Below are 23,219 nucleotides of genomic sequence, written 5' to 3'. Positions count from 1 at the left end.
TATAAGTAGAAGAGCAAAGAAACATTTGTTAACATGTTAACATTGATTTAGTTTTACAAAAACATCCGAACAATTTAATGTAGATACTTTTTATTGCAGAATATAGAAACTATTGCAATGTTTTAGAAAGAACATTATATTAGATTTTCAAAAGCTTTTAATGTTATTGTTTTATATTTAAATATAAACGTTAATGACAGACTGACCAACACACAAAAATAAGCGGCTTTTCTCCTAATGGGGGTACTGAAGAAACAAATAAAATCTAATTATTTAAACATTTTGCGGGAACTAGTTTCGTAACATGTCTCACAGTGGCCGTCACGCTACTGCACGAAATTTGCTGTATAAAAAGTCCATTTTAAAAAATGTGCATTCCTAGCCTTTATAAATAAACTTAAATGTTTTCTTTTAATTTTAGCAGCTAGTTTACCAGAAAAATACACAGTTAACTATAATTATTAACTTTTTTTTTGTATATTTTATAAATATATTTGACTTAGTAATACTGAAAATACATAAAAAATGTCTTTCTTTTTCAACATATTGTAACATTATCTCCATTACATTTATGCATTGTTTTAGAATAGGTGCATTTTTATATTTAAAAAATCGTTTGCATAATTAATTTTATTAACTAAACGTTTGCTTTTAGAAAACAAAAAGTAGCAGTTGCACCTAAACTTTGCAAGCCGCAACGAATGGTGAAATAATATTTTTCATTCCTCCTCTAGTTTTTGAGATCTGAGTGTGAAAAAACAACAACACAATATTGGCAGCAGAATGAGAAATAAGCTTGTAATCATTCAATACACCATCTGCTGGTCCCTTAAACCATCTACCCAACACTATTAACACTTTGAAACTTTGAAAAAAAAGTTATTAGTCAGATATTTAGAGGTAATAAGTTAAAAACTTACTGAGAAATAATTGTTATCTTTTAGTGGCTTCTGAGGCTTGAAGTTGAAAACTGAACCTGGACTAAAATATTTTTTACCATATATCAGTAGCTTTACATTTTAAAGAAAGGAAATAAAGATTAAAAGTTCAACATAACAAGATTACAAAGAGAGTTTGTGTTGTCTTACAAACTCAGAGGCAGCCTCCATCGAGTTCACCAATGGACCAAATCTATTCAACCCATAGTCTTATTTTAATCGATGAAAGTAATTAAATTTAAAAATCACTGGGAGCTAAAATAATAATAATAATAATATTTTTTCTCTTTTAAAGTTTAAATCTTTTAATCTACTTTTTCAATTACAAGTTGGGCAACTTTTTTTTTTTTGAGGGTCTTAAGTTTATTTTAGGGCTATAATTGTAATTTTTTAGTTTTTACACAATCTATATTGCACAAAATTCCCTAAACCTTTTAAAAAAAAAAAAAATAAAAAAAATTGATTCTGCCACTGCCTAATTCTTAGCTATTGATATTGTTTGGTATAAATGTATTTAAATTATCCATGTTCATTAATAACAGTGCACGAGTATCAAATTTTAAATAACAAGTCATAGACTATATAATTGTAACCAAGTTATTCAATTATTGGTCTCTCGAGGTAGCACTGTACACTTAGAGTGATGTGCACTATTTTTTGGGAACATTCTGTTACCATGAGAGTAACTTTGACTATTTGAATGAACATGCCTGGAAGTGAGCGTTTGTCAACAACTATATCAAACACAGTTTCACATTATCTCACTCACCAAGCAATGTCAACTACAGTTTAAACTAAAAAACTTATTTTCTGTCTTCTATATTCTACAAATCTCTACATTTCTAAATCATGTCATTTAAAGATAAACAGGCCTGCATTTTTCACGAACATGTATATAATTTAAATATATGTTTGCTGAACATTCTAAATGGCAACAGGGAAACTACTACTTTTATTATTTGTCACTTATCAAAAGGTCTACAACTATCAAACTTTGCATAACAGGAACTGTAGTAAATAAGCGATTTCTGGTAATTAAGAATTTGTGTCTGCAACTAAATTTGTTTAAAACATTTAGAATAATGTTCAGCTTTTGTGAATAAAAGTATGCTATTAAACAAGGCCTTAAAAAAATTCTTCATATACTAAAAACTGAAACTATCAATATATACAATTAAAAAAAACTAGTGCCATGCACTAACGAAAATTCCTGAAATAGAGTTTGATCAGTACTCAAATAAAAAATTATTAATTTATTTATAAATTTGCTTGCCTCTACCATTTAAAGGGAGTTAACAAGGAACATTACATCTCAGGACCGATTTTGTCACAATTTTTTTTTTTATCTCTGACCATCATTCAGTTTCCCTAGCCACTTCTATTTGAATTTTCTATGTTCATGGTTCAGTTACAATACTACGATATTTTAAATATTACTGACAAAAGTCATTGGCTAACTAAAACTTTAAAAATAAAATTAAGGATTTCTAAGAGATGTACTTACATTAAATAAACTTTTTTTAAAGTTTCTGGTTCTTATTAAAAATGTCTTAACAGATCTGGGTGTACAATTATTAATATCTAACTCCTGGTGGTAATGATCATTTATTTATGTCTCCCGTCGCCGTTTATGGGTTTCACTAGACAGCACTTATTTTATTCTTTCATAGGAGTACTCTCGTCTCATAATTATTACTTTGCAATTTTATAGATACAAAATCTAGAAAGATCTAGGTAATCAATCTATTTCAATGTACACATATATATATATATATATAGGTCCTTGAATCGATAAATCGCGGATAAGAATTTGTTTCTGATATTCAATGTAGAAAGTGAGAAAGAGAGCGGGCCGTGATATTTCATTGTAACGGGGACACGACAATTCGTTCACTGACATTTCGTTCACCGACAAATCGTTCACGACTTTTCGTTCACGCGACTATTCGTTCACCAGACATTTCGTTCACCCGACTATTCGTTCACGCGACTATTCGCTCACGGACTATTCGCTCACAGACAACTTGTTCACCGACAGTTGGTTCACGACAAATCGTTCACGCGACAAATCGTTCACGCGACTATTCGTTCACGGCACGGACAAATTGTTCACAGACAAATCGTTCACTGGATAGTAACATATTGTTTATATTATATGTTCTCGTCGCGTGTTTAATTTATTTACATTAAAACTTTTGTAGCTATTATTTCCAAATGCAAAAAAAATTCTAGAGATCAGGTCAAATCCGAGTTTATTTAATTTCGTTGTTGTTGTTAATATTTTGTTAATGATGACAGAATGTGGTAAAAATTATACTTAAAATAAAAAAAGAGATCTTACAAGCAAGCTAAAAATGTAAATGGGCCCTCACTTTACTATTTACTATAGGTAACATTTTTACTTTCACCTTTAATATACATTTAAACCCCTTTCTTTTTTTCATCTACCGGGAATCTACCCATTCATCTGGCTACTCTAGTTGACACCTAGCTGAGTTGAGTTGAGACATACTGGCTCCTCTGGAAGTCATACAACTTTATTGGACATTGCCTATACACATGTTCAATCTGTTAACATTGAAAATATCTACTAGACACTAGTATAGTACTTTCCATCAAGTTTAAAAGAAGTTTTATTTTATTTTTATCTTAGTTAACTTGTTTCTATATGTGACCACCCATTGGTAGACTAATTTGATTGCTTTGACTTCAATAACAAATTTATTGAAAAAATTTTATTTTGTTGTTTTGCAATAAATTATAATTTTTTGATAGGGAACCAAAATATTTCCTAGTGTTCTATATGTAATTAGTTTTTTTTTTCTTAGATGTCTTAATTGATAAGTATTAACCTTAGATCTGTATCTAGTATGTGACGTTCAGAGTTGAACAGTGAAACCATGTGCTGTACCAAATCTAGTACCATTGCTAAAAATCTAAATTATCTCTCGTAAAAACACTGAAAGGATTGTGGAAAAAATACGAGTGTGTCTGAACTAGCCAGGAAAACCAGTGACTTGGCAGAATGCATGACGCGTAGGACGTAATCATCTCATTTTTTGAAGAAACGTCTGTATTATATAAGATAAGATTTGTTTTTGTTAATAAGATATCAATAAAATGGGTATGTTAATTAAACATTTGGACCGCTATTAAGAAGATAAGCAAATATGGGTAGGTCGAACAAGACCACATGATGGACATGAGTGTAAAAGAAGGCCTACATGTTGAAAGTAAAAATGTTACCTATAGTAAAGTGAGGTCCCATTTAAAATTTCAGCTTGCTTGTAAGATCTCTTTTAAAAAGAATTTCGGATTAGGCCTGATCTCTAGCAATTTTTTTGTTTTTGGAAATATCCAGTGAACGATTTGTCTGTGAACAATTTGTCTGTGAACGAATTGTTCGTGAACGATTAGTCGCGTGAACGATTTGTCGTGAACCAACTGTCGGTGAACAAGTTGTCGGTGAACAAGTTGTCTGTGAGCGAATAGTCCGTGAGCGATATGTCGCGTGAACGAATTGTCTGGTGAACGAAATGTCTGGTGAACGAATAGTCGCGTGAACGAAAAGTCGTGAACGAAATGTCAGTGAACGAATTGTCGTGGAACCCATTGTAACAGTTTCACCTATTCACGGGCAAAAAAGGTATGTTATGTTGATCGTTAAAACATGGACCCTTTATTAGAATATAAAATAAAAGGAGTGTTAAGAAAAGAGAGAGAGCGGGCCATGAAATTTCATTAAAAGAGACGCACTAATTCACGTGCTAAAATATTATGTTAGGTTTATCGTTACAATGTGGCCCGTTTATTAAAATAAAACAAAAAGAAGACGATAGTTTGGCCATAATAATTATTATAAGCCCAGTGTGTACTGCCAATATCATATGGTTAAATAATTTATTACAGTAACAGATTCTCTTTAAAAAAACATAATACGTTGCTGATACAAAATACTTACATATTCTTGGGTTTATCTATTAAAATAAAAGGGAAATAAAAATAAAATAGCAAAGTAGAAAACATTTAAAATAAAAACATATTGACACATCTGTAGATTCAGTAAACGCCTCAATATTTCTATCTACTTTAGAAAAGTAGTCTAGTATGACATACACCATCCTTTAATAGTCAAACCTAATTGTATTGAAAATATTCAGTTTGAATTTGTGAAACTCAGCTTCATTTTAATTGAATAAATAAAAATAGCAAAGGATAAAAAACCTTTAATTTTGAGATAAATTGCTTTTAGTGTTATTGGAAGTAAGGTTTTAAAGTTTGCTAGCTAATCTGATATGGTACATAAAAGCTATGAAGTGTGGCACTATATCTTTACATTTTATGTAACAAATATTTGCTATGTCTGATTCTATCAGCCGATAAGAGTCAAACTCTCTTAAAAGTTGGGCCAGTTTCTTATCGGCTGGACATCCTTGGGATCTGCGAGATGCGGTGGACGTCAAGTGGAAAAATTATCAATGATGGCAAGACAATAATATATTCAGGACATGACAAGGAGCACATTGGTGGTGTAGGAATCATCATGTCTAAAATAGCAGCTTCAGCCGATCAGTGACCGCATCATTACAGCTCGACTCCAAACAAAGCAAATTAAAGTCACTACCATCCAAGCTTATGCCCCTACAGAGGATGCAGAAGATACCATCAAAGATCAGTTCTATAATCAACTACAAACCACTCTTGATGAAACACCTACTCACGACCTAATTCTACTGATGGGAGATTTTAACGCCAAAATCAATCCCAACCGAACTGGCTTTGAATATGTAATGGGACCATATGGCTCTGCAGAAAACATCAGTGATAATGGCGAGCGTTTGATTTCTCTCTGCGCATCCAACAGCCTTTCAATTGGAAACACATATTTTAAGCACAAACAAATACACAAAAAAACATGGCGATCACCAAATGGGGAAACCTTCAACGAGATAGATTACATTTGCATCTCCAAACGATGGAGGTCATCTCTGTTAGACGTGCGGACCCGCAGAGGAGCTGATATCGGCTCAGACCACTACCTTGTCAGTGGCAAATGTAAGCTCCGATTGAAACGCCAACCAAAACGAGCCACACGACCCCGCCCATTTAATGTAGAGAAGCTTAAAGACGGCAATACTGCAGCACAGTTCCAATTGAAACTAACGAACCGCTTTGAGGCTCTTGCAGATATATTGACCCTTGAAGAAGAGTGGGCCAACTTCAAAGATACCACTATTGGGTGCGCAGAAGAAGTTATCGGAAGGAGGCGAGGTTCATACAAGGAACGGTGGATACAAGACAGAACATGGAAATTGATAGATGAGAGGAAAGAGGCCAAACGTAGACGAGATCAGAAAAATGAAACACAGGATCGCAGCCTAGCGGAAGAAGCCTATAGGGAAGCAGATCTGAAAGTAAAGAGAAGCTGTCGGCAAGATAAACGGGACTGGATTGAGCAGAAGAGACAAGAGGCACAAGCAGCTGCAAGCAGAAATGACACAAAAACCCTCCATCGTATTGTCCGAGATCTCACTGGAGCAAAGAGTGGACATGGGGCACCAATAAAAGACAAGCAAGGCAAAACTTTGTTAACGAAAGAAGAACAGGATGCAAGATGGGTAGAGCACTTTAAAGAGACCCTTAACCAACTGTCGCCAGACATAACTTACATATTCAAGGACCCCTCTCCAGACAATGATCTCAAGGTCAAGACAGACCCAATAACTGCTGAGGAGGTTAACATGGCCATTGCAGTGCTAAAGAATAACAAAGCACCAGGACTAGACATGATATCAGCAGAAATGCTAAAATATGGGGGACAGTGCATTGTTAACAGAATGACTGATCTCTTAAATCTCTGTTGGCGAACTTCAAAAGTCCCAGAGGACTGGCAAAAGGGAGTGATTGTAAAGCTTCCAAAAAACGGCAACTTGGCAGACTGTAACAACTGGAGGGGCATTACTCTCCTCTCTGTCCCAGGCAAAGTTTTCAGCACTGTTTTGTTGAGACGGCTTCAACAGTCTGTAGATGAAAGGCTCAGAGAAGAACAAGCAGGTTTCCGAAGAGGCAGATCATGTACAGAGCAGATTTTCGTTTTACGAAATATCATAGAACAAAGTTTTGAGTACCAACAACGGCTAACGATCAGTTTCGTGGACTTCAAAAAAGCGTTTGATAGTGTCCACCGAGAATCACTATGGAAAATAGTTAGAGAATACGGTATACCAGAAAAATTCGTCCAGATCCTACGACACCTTTACAGTCAGTCTAGTTGCTGCATTAAAACAGAAGAGGGAACAACAGAGTTTTTTACAATCGAGACAGGTGTGAGACAGGGGTGCATCTTATCTCCCTTCCTTTTCCTCCTAGCCATCGACTACATAATGAGGAGAGCAATGAACCAGACTGCCTTTGGTATTCCATGGCATGAACAACTCCGATTGACGGACTTGGACTTTGCTGATGATGTTGCACTACTCGGGGCTACAAATAAATGCATTCAAGAAATGACGGAGAGCCTAGACAGAGAGGCACCCAAAATTGGCCTCCGCATAAACTTGGATAAGACTAAAATTATGCGAGTGGGATATAAGGCAAAGGGTGTCCCCGTCAGACTTGGCGAGTCAAAGCTTGAAGAGCTGGACAAGTTCACGTACCTTGGCAGCATCATAACAAATGATGGAGATGCTTACCATGATGTAGCGTGCCGAATAGGAAAGGCAGGGAGCATTTTCCAAAGGCTGCAGCCTATTTGGACTAGCCAAGCCATTGGACTCGAGACAAAAATACACCTTCTCAACACAATCGTCATTCCAACTGCTACATATGCATGTGAGACGTGGAAGTCATCTGTCAAAATTGAGAAAAGACTAAATGTGGCTCAAAAGAGATGGCTGAGACGGATTTTGGGAGTCAGTTACACAGACCGGATCTCAAACAAGGAAATCCTTTGCCGAACTGGGAGTCGAACACTTAGTGAGGTTGTGACTGAGCGTCGCATGAGGTTTGCGGGACATGTTCTACGTCAAAATGAATTACGCACACCAAGAGTTGCGATAACATGGAAGCCAAAACGAGGAAAGCGCAAACAGGGACGTCCTCGTATTACCTGGCGACACACCTTCATGGAGGACCTCAGAACAGTGGACACCAGATGGGAAGAGGCTTCAGACATTGCCAGTGACAGATCATTATGGAGACAGCTTGCCGCCCAATGCGCCGAACGGCGCGGGAGGACCTAAGTCTAAGTAAGATTCTATCAAACTTAAAAGAAAGAAACATTTTAGCAAGAGTATTTAGCATTTGTTTATATTACAGAACATTCAGATATATTTAAATGTATAACAAAACTACCTTTTAAAAGTTTAACTAAAACTAGTTTTCAACTAAAATAAAGTAGTTAAACTATTAGTTTATCATGAATTTCAAAAGATAGTTAAACTAAACTAGAGAAAGTTTATTAAACTATAACAAACTTTTCAAAATTTTTTTTTTTTTTTTTTTTTGGGGGGGTGGGGGGGGGGACAGGGTTGAACTAGACCTATAGAGATTGTATGCCTACGGTACGGTTGTAACAGAACAAATTTATATGAATTATCAATTTTCAAGAATTTATAAAGATCAACATTAGACAGTATTAGAAAACGTTAGTGATTGTATGAGACGTGGGTTTGGTTTTATAGAAGAGGGGGATTTGACTGCAAAACCTCTGGAAGAGGGTTTTAAACTCAAAACCCCCTTGACTGCGCTATTGCAAGTGATGGTTTAGTATTAAAATCTAACCTAAAATAAATAGAATCAAGGCAAAAAATCAGTCCTTGAATGTGTCCCCCCCCCCCTCCTTGTGGAGGGATTTTTATTTCGTGGGGGGTTTGAACTCCAAGCCCCCTCCCCCCATGGCTATGCCCATGAATGACATAAAATATTACTTTCTGCCATTAAGTTGACAGCTGTACTATTAAATTGAGATGAGTCTCGTAGTGTAGCTCTACATTTATATTGACCAGCATCAGCGAATTGAAAGTTTTTAACGGTTACAACAATTCTCATTGAGTATCTGTTGGTTGCTGACTTGTCCCCACTGAAACGAACTGTCCACTGTTCTGGAAGATCCTATCAAAAAAAGTTTTGAAAAATAAAATGTTTAAGTATTATATACAGATTTAAAAAGGTTTATTACAAGTACTTGTAACATATTTTCGAACAAAATATGGATTTAACATCAATAAGGAATTTAACATAATAATTAAGAACAATTTGACCTGAAAATGGTATAGTTTAGTCAAATGTATATTTAAAAAGAGAAGTTATAGTGTTATCTGATGTATCATAGGTAGATCACAGATGATCATAATAAAATAGCTATGTACCGGAGGCTAAAAAGAAATAATGTAAGAAAATCATCCTTAATAGCTAAAATAAATAACCATATCTTCTCAATTAAAATAATTTTATCGATAATAAACCAAATAATCTCATCCTCTGTTCATTGACTTTCGTTGTAAGGGTGCTGTGAAAATTTGCGTAGCCAAATCATTCTACTTTTCCTGGTCAGCAGTTGTCCTTAGCAGGATATCAAGAGAGTCGGATGCCTTTTCTTTTACGTTGTCCAGCCAGCTTTCCTTCTTTTCCGACTCCCTCCATTGTACTTTGTAGAATGACTTACAATAGGACAAAACATCTCATCTTTTGCCACTTCAAAGTTTTAAGAGGTTCCGCCTTTTCGTTAACCAGGATATTGACTTGTCAAAGCACAAACTCATTAGCAGTCTTTTCTGAGTAGCTTATACCCAGCTTATGTCTGTAGCATTTAAATGGAATGTCTATTCGATTGAAAATAGCTAAGCAATGTTTTTTTTCCATTAAAAGCTTAATCTAGAACTAATGGAACTGATATGCCAAATAACTATTAAAGTTTTTGTGTATGTATTAAAAGTTAAAATTTGTGAAACAACTAATACTTTAGAACTCATAAAAAAAAAGCAAATGCATTTATCCTCTAACGCTTCTAATGTGTAAAGAAGGATAACTATTGACGAAGATAATGAAATGTTTTGTAAATTTAAGGATTAAAACTAGAGATAAAAAACGAACCGAACCCGTACCGAACCCGAACATTAAAACTCATCATTACAACCCGAAACGAACGAACTGTCCTTATCACCGAACCGAAACCGAACTGTCCATACAACCGAACCGTCCCCACCTTAACCGAACAGAATCAAAGATTGTGCACTATTTTTTTACTAAGAAAAAATAAAAACATAGTTTTACTGGTGTAAAAAAAATCAGCTATTGTCAAGTCAAGTGGAACCTCTGTGGCAAGAAGTCGAATCTGGCTTCCTTTGGGACAAATTAGTGGGAGTGACTACTGATACACCAAAAATATGGCTGGCTGACATAGTGAACTGGCAGCAAGAGTTCTTAGAAAAAATAGAAACATTATCAAGTGTAACGGAACTTCTGTAGCAAGAAATATAACCAGGCTGACATAAGCGCTTTCTAATCGAAATAGCAACTCTTCATTTAGCAAGCGGAAAGGGGCGAAAACATTGTGGGGTAATCGCCTCACTGACGAGCATCTAGATTCACTGCTTCAACTTGGAGTCTCATCAATGCATTTGGGATCATCAGAAGTTGGATTTGGAAACACTTCCTACATCCCATGAAGTAGTGTTAATATTATATTCACGGGGAGGTTAAGCGCTTATGTTCCGAGCCGACGGGTCCCGGGTGTGAAGTTTGGTGAAGACTGAGATTTTAAATTTCGAGATCTTAAGGTCGTGTAAGAGTCCACCCAGCTCTAATGGGTATATATCGTTAGTCGGGGAAATGTAACATTAAAAGTTGGGTTCAATTCCCATCTTTAGTTAAAACTGATGATCAGAGAAGTATATGCATTTTTAAAAATTGGAAAAAAAAAGGTGGGGAAGGGAGAGGAAAGGTGAAATTTCTCAAATTGCACTTCGCTCAATACTTCCAACATCATTAATAAAAAATAACAAAAGTGATCAAAATCTATTACTTACAATATCTTTAAAAAAAAACACGTATTATTTATTTATTAAAATATTTTCACTTTTTATTTTTAAGGTATAATGAAGAATCGCACGAAGATATATATGGACCTTTTTTGTATAAAAAGTAAATGAGCTTACTATTTTATGTGTGTTGGGCTCTGCTCTAAACGGCTGATGTTGAGCGATTACATAGAATTCCTTTTGAGATGTTTGACGCAGTAGTGCTATGGACTTTAAATAGTTTGAAGCCGGGAGTCCAGAAAATTTACTAACATCACAAGTTATGTTGAAGGATTCACCAACATAATAAATAAACTTGTCTACAATAGACAGACCTGTGAATAAACGTAATTTCTTTTATTTTTCTAATACTTATGTATGATCCTACATTTTCAATGGATTTAAAAATTCCATAATTGTTGACACACTTTTAAGTTTTACAACTCAATTTAAACTAGCCACAGAAAAACAAAAAAAAAAAACAAACCCCATTATTTTGAAAAAATGTTTTTCTTACTATAAAAAACAATTGACACAAAAATAATCAATTCCTATTTATGAAGCTGATCATACTCTAGAACAGTATTTCTTTTGATCTTTCGTTATCCCAGGGGTTTTCAATCTGTAGGTAGAGACCTTCAGGGGTCTAAAGACCGTTTGCCAAGGGACACCTTAAGACATTCGGAAAATTAGATTTTTCCTATATTTTTTCCCGCACCCGAGTTTTCGGACCCTATTGTAGGCTCTCACACACTGCCCCCTAATTGGAAATAATTAAGGCCGCCAACAGTCTTCACCTTCCATACAATCATGATCATAACACAAATAGCCACGAAAAGCGGTACAAACGGATCCAATTAGACTCCGTTGCACGGGTAGCGGGGGGCAGGCCCGACCACGCAAAATCCTTTACTACGCGCCCCAGGAGGAACCTGTCGAACCAAGAAAAATCTGAATGTTTTTCACCCCAGGACAAAGCCCTCTTCCCAGGCTACACTGCATTCGTTTTCAAGGTGTGGTACGCCAGCCACACCAACCTGGTGATAATGTCCCGCACCAACTAGGTGCGTGACTTAATAATAATAATTTTATTTATAAAGCGCTGTTAACAAACAAAATGTAGGCTCAATGCGCTGTAATAACATTACCCACAAAAACACGACAACCATAATGACAATTAATATAAAAATGTTTTAAACAGATAGGCCTTAATGTTTTTCTTAAAAGTGGTGTAGTATGTTTTATGTCTGAGATCAATGGGGAGTGAGTTCCAAACCTTTGGTCCGTGCACTGAAAAAGCCCGTAGACCTTAGATTTTGAGGGAGAAACGTGGCACCACTAAAAAAGTTGAGTCCATTGAGCGCAGGGCTCTCTGAGGGACATATGGAGTAATCAGTTCGCTAAGCTACATTGTTATATATACACTGATTACCAAGTGTGGCGACCTTGTAATCGATTCTCGCTTTCACGGGAAGCCAATAGAGCGTGCGCAAAAGCGTAGTAGCAGAATCTCATCTTGTTTTTCTAAGGACTATTCGAGCGGCGTTGTTCTAAATACGTTGCAGCTTGGCTATTTTGTCATCAGGTATACCTGCTAACACGCGTTGCAGTAGTCAAGGCGGGAGAGTATGAATGCCAAAGCTAGCGTTTTTGTTGACTCTGTTGTTAAATATGGTCGGATCTGGCCTAATCTGCGCAGCTGCAGATAAAGACCCTTGCAGAGCTGACTTATGTGTGGGTCGAAAGATAGTGTTGAGTTGAAGAAAACTCCAAGATTCCGCACTACATGGACATAAGGAAGTTGGCAGTTCGTGATAAAAATAGAATCTGTGCTCTCAACTTTTGAGACGTTGTTCCGAGTGCCAATCTTAATTATTTCTTTCTTGTCTTCGTTCATCTTGAGCTTATTCTCAACCATCCAATCGCTCACCCTTGCAAGGGTACCACTGATTTTCTCTGCTAGATGCAACATTTCTGAGAATAAAAACAGCCCAGCGACTCCTTTTTCTATACAAACTCAATAGCTTTAAACTAAACAAGAAGATCCTTGAGACTTTTACGGCGCGACTATACAAAATCTGCTAACATACAGAATAACTTGTTGGCAAGGAAACGCTTCATCTAAACTGTTGCGACATCTAGAAAACATAATAAAAAGGGCATAAAAAATTACACTCACAACATAACCACATTTAAAGAAACTTTTTGAACAAAAGTGTCTAAGAAAAATCGAAAAAATCTTGGAAGACAACGGCCACCCGCTCCATCAGAACTACGTCAGATCGTCGCAAAGTGGGCGACTGCTGTCAATCAAAACAAGATCAGAGCAGTACAAAAACTAGTTCATACCTCAATCGGTCAGACTATATATCCGCTACTCGTTAATCAGGGAACATGAAATGCACCAAGATACCTGTGTGTAGTCGCTGAATGAACTCTTTATGTTGTATCTGTTGTATTTATGTGTATTTTTCTGTTGTGTAGTCTTTATATGAGAAACGAGTCCTTGTAATCACAACAAATTTCCGTAAGGATCAATAAAGCAGTCTTAGTTTCTCATTACACTCCCGAACCGCTCTAGCAGAAGATTTGGCATCCATACTGCTAACAAAATTCTCCAGGAATTCCTTTTGGCTGACCGTATGGTTTGTCTAGCCTTCGCTCTAGCTATCCTGAACAGCTTTAAATTTGCCTGGAAAGGATTCTTTATAAATGCAGCCAGTCGTTTTTTTTTCCTATCGCCAATATCACTTTTGCAAGCTGTATCAAACCATAGTTTTCTAGGCCGTTTTGGATTTGTGGAGGTTAGGGAAACACCTTTCGGGCAATATTAAGTTGCTTGCTTGCAAAGCTATCAGCTGGATTCTGTTCATTGTGACCCAGCTCTAATGGGTACCTGACATTAGTTTGGGAAAAGTAAATTCGGCTGGTCGTTGTGCTGGCCACGTGACACCCTTGTTAACAGCAGGCCACAGAAACAGATGACCTTTACTTCATCTGCCCTATAAACCACAAGGTCTGGAACGGGATTTTTACATTACTTTTACTTTACTCTGTTCTTTAAGGATATTTTTTGTGATATCCTAGGAGCATCTTTTATGAAATTGTCCCCAATCGGCTTTATTCAGCTTCCACCGCTGAGGTCGTCCCAATGAGGGGAAATTGTTAGCAATGATGATTGGGAAGTGACACCTTCCCCGAAGATCATTGGTTACTGACCATTTAAAATCGTCTAGAAGTCCGGGGACGCAGACAGCAAAAAGAAAATCTTAATCACTTACCGGGGGAACAATGGTTATGCTTGCCCTGGGTATGGCAAAATATTTAGGTCATAGCTGGGGCTGCGTAGCCACGGTAAATACTTCATTCTACATTAATCTTCGGATTGGAAGACAAGCCTTATTATTATTAACATAAAAACAGAAACGTTATTTAACCCTTAAAATTTTTGAAGTGGTTTTAAACTCATCCCCTCTTATGGCAACGCTCATTGAATTAAGCCGGAAACCCTACCACATCCTATCATGCAGAGACGATAACTTCCAGACAAAAAAAAAAAAGGTAAATGAAAGATAAGGTATGTCACACTAGAGTCATTCCTAATTATAAACATAAGTTATCACTAGACTTGGCCAACAATCACATAAAATGTTACTTTTAGCCATTATGTGGACAGCTGTACTATACAACTGAGTTGCGTCTGGTAATGTTGTTCTACATTTATATTGACCAGCATCAGCAAATTGAAAGTTTTGAACTGTTACAACAATTCTCATTGAGTTTCTGTTTGTAACTGACATTTCCCCACTAAATTGAACTGTCCAATGATCTGGAAGATCCTTTAAAAAAAAATTGAAAAAAATTGTAATTAAATGTTTAAGCATTATATACATATTTTATTAAACAGGTTTGTTACAAGTACTTATAACAAAATTTCAAAGAAAATATGCATTCAACATCAAAAAGGAATTAAACATAATACATTAGAACAATTTGACCATAAAATACTAAAGACTAATGAAATGTATATTTAAAACGAGAAAATATAGAGTTATCAGATGTATCAGAGGTAGACTATAGCCAGGACAAGCACAGCTGATCAAATAATTAAATCGCATAAAAATAAAATAACTATGTACCTGCGCTAAAAAGAAAGAATGTAAGAAGATCATCTTTAATAGCTAAAATAAATAACCATATCTCCTCAAATGAAATGAATTTACCAATAATAATACTAATCATCTCATCCTTTGTCCATCGACTTTCATTGTAGGGGTGCTGTAAAACTTTGCATAACCAAATCCCTCCATTTTTTTCCTGGTCATCAGCTGTCCTAAGCATGATATGAAGAGAGAGGACGGTCTATTCTTGTACGTTGTCCAGCCAGAGTTTCTCCTTCTGACAACCTTTTCTTCCTACTCCCTCCATTGTACTTTGTAGAATGACTTACAATAGGACAAAACATCTCATCTTTTGCCACTTCAAAGTTTTGAGAAGTTCCGCCTTTTTGTTAGCCAGGATATTGACTTGTCAAAACACAAACTCATTAGCAGTCTTTTCTGGGTAGCTTATACCCAGCTTATGTCTGTAGCATTTACTCTCATAGGCTTGTATTCTTCTTTCAGCATCAGCGTTCTGTGACAAAACTTTCAAAACACTATAGGCGCAAAGATAGTACTAGCATAGAATACACTTTTAATTTTACTGTGAAGCTGATTTTACTCTTCTAAATTTTCTAGTTTGCTAATGAAAGAGGATGCCAATATAAAACGGGTTTTTATCTTGTTTTTTTTTTCTCTGAAGAGAGAATGCATCTATGCCACAATACTAAAGATGTCTTTAATCTTTCTCCAATTTGATTACCAAGAAGTAGTGAACTATTAGCATTTTAATATAGGGCTTTGATAATATCAAACATATTTTTATCTATATTAAACTCGTTCAATAATAGTCACATACCATCATGCCAAACCTGGTCGAAATAATGTTGAACAAAAATGTTAGAAAAAAAATGGACATTTCTATTTTCAAAAATTCATAAGCACACTGTTATTTTTGTGATGTAAACAAGTTAAGGGTGTGTGTAAACTTTATCATGCTGTGTATTAAATTTAATGTCTATTCTATTGAAAATAGCTAAGCAATGGTGCTGTTCCATTAAGGACTTCATCTAGAACTGACAGAACTATCGAAGTTTGTGTGTGTCAGTATTATTTGATCTCCACATAGTGTTATGGGCATTGAGGTCTCCAAATATTATATAGGGCCAAGCATGGGCGTAGCCAGGATTTTTTTTCGGGGGGGGGGGGTTGGCCCCGGCGAATTTTTTTTTATATGTATTTATGTGTGTGTGTGTACATATTCTTTATTGCATTCTGACCCTTCATTCTTTCGGAAGAATGTGCCATAGAATAGGTTCTTCCATGAATTAGTGGGAAAATTGTAGATTCCCCGCCATCACTAGCAAGGGGGTATGGGGGAGCGCTAGGAGCTCCCCCAGCGCGGGGCGAAGCACTATTTCTGGTATTGAAAGCCAACAAAATGCATATTCTGAGGTATCTACACTGCATTTTCCTGCTATTAAAAAGTTTTATTTCAAAAACCTAATGTGCTATTCTTACTGACTTAGACCCTACCGCGCCGTTCGGAGCATTTGACGTCAAGCTGTTTCCATAAAAATCTGTCACTGGTAATGTCTGAAGCCTCTTCCCACCTGCCATGAGGACCTCAATGAATGAGTGGCGTCAAGTTGTACTAGGATATCATTGCAACTCTTCTTATGCGTAATTCATTTTGTCGGAGAACATGTCCCGCAAACGTCGCTCTCTCACAATCTTACTATGGGGTCGACTCCCAGTTCGGCATAGGATTTCCTTGATTTAAACCCGATCTCTAAAACTGACTCCTAAAATCTGTCTTAACCATCTTTGTTGAGCCACATTTAGTGTTTTTCAATTTCGGCAGATGACTATTCACTGCAGTTTATTAAGGGAGCCCTGCCACTGGTAAAAATGTGTAACCTCTCTTGAATACGCTCTTGGAATTAAGTGACTGTAGTTTGCTTTAGATTTTATTTCGAAAAGAAAAGTTTTATCGTCAAAATCATCTAAAGGGGTTTTAAACTTTAAAAAAAAAAACATCTGTAGAAGAGGGGTTTAAACTCAAAACCCCCGATTGGATTGGCTACGCTCAAATAATTTTAGTGTGTAATTTGCTTTTTTTTATATATTGAAGAGGTCTTTTTTAGCATTAAACCCCTCTGAATGGGGGTGTAACTACATTTAGATGGTACGATGTGTTGTTATGCCGGGGATTTTACTTGAATTCAATAGTTAACAAAAATGACGATCTAGAACCACAATTGACGATTCTTTGATAAAACAAAACTCTGGAACTTTATTAAATACAACGTAAGTACAGTTTATGTACAAATTACATATCAATGAGCATGAAACATATTACAAAGGCTTTTCCAACAGAGCTCTTAGAAACGTGACTGTCTACAAGGACATTATTTTATCGACTGGCGTTACTTTCTTACACCCCGCCAATTCTCTGGCGCTAACTCTTTTCAAAAAATGTCTTTGTTTAATTTCAAATTAACCAATAGATTTCAAACTTCATAATCACGTCCCTTGGGTAAATCCTGACGTGCTGTTAAGTGTCTAAATTTGAGGGGTAAATCCCGAGACTCATGTCGAGGGTTTATATTTTTTTACAAATGAGAAATGTACACACAATTCTATAATGTGATCTGTGACAGGGGGTTTAAACTCAAAACCCCTTTTGGCAACGCTCATAGCATTTTGAGTGCGTAATTTGCTTTTAGGTATATTGAAGAGGTACTTTTTAGCTTCAAACTCCACTGGAGGGGAGTTTAAACTCAAAACCCCTTTGACTACACTCGTAACAATTTGAGTGTATAATTTGCTTTGTTTTTATTATTAAAGAGGTATTTTTTTACCTTCGAACCTCGCTCAAGTGGGGTTCAAACTCAAAACTAAGTCAAAACCCATTTCTATAACTTTTTTGAGTGCGTAATTAGCTTTTTTTTTATATTGAAGAGGGGTTTATCGTAAATTTTGGAGGGGGTTTTAAAATCAAAATCTCCCTTAACTGTGCTCTTGGAATTAGGGGATTTTCGTTTGCATTTTTTTTGTTTTGTTTTATAGAAGAGAGGGAGTTAACTGCAAAAACCCCAAGTAGGGGGTTTAAAACTCAAAACCCCTGGTAGGGGGTTTTAAACTCCAAACCCCTGGTAGGGGTTTTTAAACTCAAAACCCCTGGTAGGGGTTTTTAAACTCAAAACCCCTGGTAGGGGTTTTTAAACTCGAACCCCCCTGGTAGGGGGTTTTAAACTCGAACCCCCCTGGTAGGGGGTTTTAAACTCGAACCCCCCTGGTAAGGGGTTTTAAACTCAAAACCCCATTGGTTGTGCTGGGGCTAGTGATGGTTTAGTATTAAAATCTCACCTAAAATAAACAAAATCAAAGCAAAAAAATTTTCACTAAATTCCAATCCCCCCCCCAGCCCCTGGGGGGGATTTCATTTCGGGGGGGGGGGGTTGAACCCATGGGGCCAAGGGAGTTGTTTTATGAGGTTCTCCATTTCTGTTGATTTCTGTTAGATTTAATGGAGCGCATTCAGTTTGATAGAAAAGAAATAAAATACTAAAAAAATCACTGTTTGTATCAGGATTTTGTGATTTTACAATCATAAAAGAGATACGAGACACTGATACCAATCTGGTGTGAATGTACATTTTTGTTTTTTTGTTTGGTGTAATGCACACACATTGTATGACGAATTTCCTTACGAAAATAAAGATTATCATTATTATTATTGTTATTATTATAAACTGTTATTATTAATATTAATATTATTATTATTATAGGGTCCAGGGAGTTGATTTATTAGGTTCTGCATGTGAGTTTGAGTTTTGAGTTTTTGGCACATCGGCACAATTTAGGCCATGTCGTTACCGTGTAATCCTTCAAGGAAGAAGATACAATCCGCACCAAGTTATAACATTGTGTAGGGTTTTTCAAATTGCTACGGCCTGTAGTGTGGTTTGGAGTTCTACCCTCTAATGGGGCATGCTGTCCTTCACAAGTATACAGACTCAACCTGATGCTTTCTCTACGCATCTTCAGCAGTCCTGCTCTAGATGCTGTAGTTTCGAAAACTGATATTATCTGAGTTAGTCAGAAAGTTTCCCAGTCCATCAGTAGCTGCATGTCACATCATGGATTGATAGTTAGTGACATTTATTGGTTGAGGACCACAAGATACACTTGTTTATGGAGAGTATGATGTTGCACGGGGGAATTAGGGAGCCACAGTTGCATTGTGGGAAAAAGAAAATCTCGTTTTTGAGAGCTGACCACATGGTCAAGAGTCAGTCGATATCGTAAGTATTACAGAAGACAGACGTGTTAGGTCTGTAAAATAGAAAGATTTACTAATTGTGTACTTAATATTTTCTCGGGCTTGTAATTCAACTCTGTAAACTTGTTTCCATGTGATGTATGCAATTTATTGATGACTGAAGTTGCCAATTTATTGTGAACTGTCATATTATGATGATTAAATATTTAGTCTGCTTAGACAGAGTTTGTTTCTAAATGTACATGTGTTGTGGTCATATTACCCAGCTGATCTAGTAGACATACGCATCAACAAATTTGGAGTGAATAAAGATATTTTATTAATACACAAAGAACATTCGAACAATACCAGAAGATGTATCAACATAATATTAAAGAACGGGAAACACTCATTCAAATAAAAGCTTTACACTGCATTTCCTCACAATTGGCATAGAGGCCTCTACAATTCCACTGTACAATCCTGGAATCCATTGCTTTTTTTAAATGACCTAATTGGAGCTATTAGGCATTGGCAGGCCCCAAGAGAGGTTTTTCCTTTCTTCCAGTGACCTTTGTATTTTTCGACTTAGATTTGAATGAAGATGAGAACATCCCACTTTTGTGGGAAGTCTTTCAATCTTGAGAGGGGAGGTCCCTGCGGTTAGAGCGGAGGCTATTTCTTCTTCCCTCACTTCGGGTATCTTCTTTAGTTTAGCTTTTCCCCTTAGGGAGTTGATCAACCCCTATAACAGTAGAGGTTGGGGTGTCTGGCTGGGTTCCCTGATGAGAACTGAGCTACACATGCTGTCTTCAGGTTCTTCCAGAGTGATTTTGTTTTTCATGCTGCTCAGTCTCCATGCTCTCATCTGCCAGCACATGACTGATTTCGCTTTGGAGGTGTGCTTCTTGGCGATGTTTTCTTCTTGGCGATGTTTTCTTCTGAGTTGGAGAAGAAAGGGGTGATATGTTCAATATGTCTGTCTGTGTGCTATAGACATTCCTATCTTAATCACAGCCTGGGCGTAGGTCTTTTTAAAACCGAATTGGTCCTTGGGTAAGTCCAAAACAGTCGATTTCACCTGGCTGAAGGTACATCCGTGTCTTGCCTTGTCCTCCTGCACGATAACTTCCTGTTTCTACACAGGGCAGTTGGAGTAGACTGAGTGATCAGTGTGACAGTTTGGGAATTTAAAATGGGCCGTGCAGCCCTTGTCATCCTGACACACACAGTGTTCCTCTTGCAGACTGCCGTGCCGTGTCCATAACCCTTGCACTTGAATAACCTCATAGGGTTAGGTATGTAAGGAATCAATAGAACTCGTAAGTATCCTGCTTTCACATACTCTGGCGGTGGGCTAGTTTTAAAAGTTAGGATAAAAGTGGCCATTTGCCTCACCATCCCTGTTCCTGGTAATGCGCCGGGCATGGGTGACTCCTTTAATTCCTTCTACTATTTCCTTCTCGGAACATTCCAGTAGGTCTCATCAGAGTGTATCTTGCTATAAACTTCTACGAGAAGTTCAGACGATTTGTGCAGCTTTGATATATTCATTGGGCTCTCCCACTACTGCCTAAAGTCTCTTGTACATGAGAAAAGAGCTCATCTTTGTCAGAATTTCCACCTCTTCTGTGCACCTGACTACAAGAAATGATGGCCAGGTAGAAAAGTTTCTTGTGACCTCCTTTTTTCCCTCTATCCTTCGTCTCTTGCCCGGACATAAATTTGGGACAAGAAGTTTTTTTTATAGTTTTTTTTAATTGTCAAAAGACATTTGTAGTTGTTCAGCAACCGCCATCGAGTCCAACAAGGGAACGAGCCTTTCGGAAGTCCAGAATGAGCTCACCAGGGCAACACAGGTGCTATACATAGTCAGCTGCTGCATCTGGCATGTGTCAGATAAAGCAGCTCCATGATTGACCCTCTAGCAACTGACCATCAGCATAGGTCGATAACCTATGCTGGTGGCTCAGCGTGACCAGCCGGTTGACATCGAGCTGGCCATCTTAGTCTGTCTGGAGGAACTTAGACTGAAAGTACTGTTTATTGGTGGTTTATCCAAAAATAGGCACCTACTCAAATACCAGGATCTCTCAATCCCCCTTACCCGTCGCAGTCCAAAGCAAACGGACTGGTCTAAGACGTAGGGAGATTTAAAAGATAAGGAGACAAAGTAATGGTTAATAAAGGCAGACTGAGGAAAGGTGGAGGCAGACACAATGATAGAAAAGTAGGGCATTTTTGAGCTCCAAAATTGTTAAGCAAAAAGGAGCGCAGTTTAACGTCATGTCTCGGGAAGACATCATAAAAAAAAACTAACGAAAATGATCAGAATATATTACTTATTATATCTTAATAGAAACAAGTATTATTTATATATTAAAACAATTTCATTTTTAACTTTAAGCCATAATGAGGATTTACACAAAGTTATACATGTATAATATTTGTATAAAATTTAATGAGCTTACTATTATATTTGTATCGGGCTCTGGAATAAAGGGCAGATGTTGAGCTATAACATAGTATTCCCTCAGAGATGTTTGACGCAGTAGTGCAATGGACTGTACATAGTTTGAAGCTGGGAGTCCAGAAAATTTACTAACATCACAAGTTATGTTGAAGGATTCACCAACATAATAAATAAACTTGTCTACAATAGACAGACCTGTGAATAAACGGAATTTCTTTTATTTTTTCAAATAATTAACTGGTATTGCATATTTTCAATGGATTGGAAAATATGAAAACACCAAAATTGTTGAAATACTTTTAAGTTTTACAACTGAACATAGACTTTCCAGAAAAAAAAACAACATTATTTTAAAAAGTGTTTTACTTACTAAAATAAAAATTAACACAAAAAATAATCAATTATCAATTCCTCTTTATGAAACTGATCATGCTCTAGAACAGTATTTCTTTTGAGCTTTCGTTATCTAGGGTCTCTCAGCCTGAAGGTAACGACCCATTCGGGGATCGAATGGCCATTAGCCGGTGGTCACCTGTGACCATCTAATTATTAGATTTTATGTCTATTTTCCAAAAGAATTCTTTTTTTTTTTCGTTTCTTACGTGTCGTAACAAGTATATTTGTACTATGATTGTTATACATTTACCCAAATTAAATTTTTATTTAATAAATAAAAAAAAAAACGATCGTCAAGCATCTACAAATGTTGACTGGTTATATGGGGGTTGGGCAAATGCTCGGTGCGCCGGTACCTAATTGGGACGGTAGAGTCATTGAAAGAGCCGCATGGATGCCACTAGCACTTATTTATATATATATATTAGGGTTACTAGTCTAACGCATTTTCCAAAATAATGTAAAAAGCCTACGATCATATGCATTGATTCTTATAGTCTTCATCCCTTATAGGGGCCTACACACTAAGCGATTAGCAAGCTACATAAGGCCTATATTAATTCTAAGGTTCACGTTGGTGTGAATACATTCGGATGATTCCATACAGGGATCAATCACAACGCTTCCAGTCTAATAGATGGAATATCTAAAAATATTTAAAGTCAATATGCATCAGAATTTAAAAAAAAATTAAAAAGTTGGGGAAAAAAAGGTTTACAAAGCCAATATCTTCTTATCTTATATAATACAGACGTTACTTCAAAAAAGAAGATGATTACATCCTACGCGTCATGCATTTAGTCATGCATATTAACCAATGACTTAAATTCTGCCAAGTCACTGGTTTTCCTGGCTAGCTCAGGCAACCCATTCCATGCTCTAATAGCACTAGGGAAGAAGGAGTATTTGTACAAATTTGTCCTAGCATATGGGACGGGGAATGTGCCTTTATCTTTGTGTCTTTCAGAGTATTTTATTAAATTTTGTTTTTGTATTTGAAGATTATGGTTCAGTGTTTTATGTATT

General features: G+C 36.5%; 1 protein-coding gene across 4 annotated transcripts in view; it reads right to left on the bottom strand.

Annotated features, from left to right (window-relative positions):
- Positions 1–23,219, bottom strand: part of LOC129922803 (uncharacterized) — a 95,009-nt gene that overhangs the window by 2,088 nt on the left and 69,702 nt on the right. For 3 of the 4 annotated variants that reach the window (XM_056010141.1, XM_056010144.1, XM_056010142.1), the window contains exons 8-13: positions 21,796–21,992; positions 14,613–14,796; positions 11,096–11,292; positions 8,867–9,050; positions 4,900–4,915; positions 921–981 (exon numbers count right to left, since the gene is read on the bottom strand). In XM_056010141.1, the coding sequence (XP_055866116.1) occupies positions 921–981; positions 4,900–4,915; positions 8,867–9,050; positions 11,096–11,292; positions 14,613–14,796; positions 21,796–21,992 (839 nt within the window). The remainder of the gene's footprint in view (positions 1–920; positions 982–4,899; positions 4,916–8,866; positions 9,051–11,095; positions 11,293–14,612; positions 14,797–21,795; positions 21,993–23,219) is intronic. The other variant, XM_056010143.1, reaches the window with a different exon arrangement.

Source organism: Biomphalaria glabrata, chromosome 14 (assembly GCF_947242115.1).
Source record: "Biomphalaria glabrata chromosome 14, xgBioGlab47.1, whole genome shotgun sequence".
Taxonomy (NCBI): Eukaryota; Metazoa; Mollusca; class Gastropoda; family Planorbidae; genus Biomphalaria; species Biomphalaria glabrata.
Note: the sequence above shows the minus strand (reverse complement) of the source record. Positions and strands in the feature narration are given on the sequence as shown.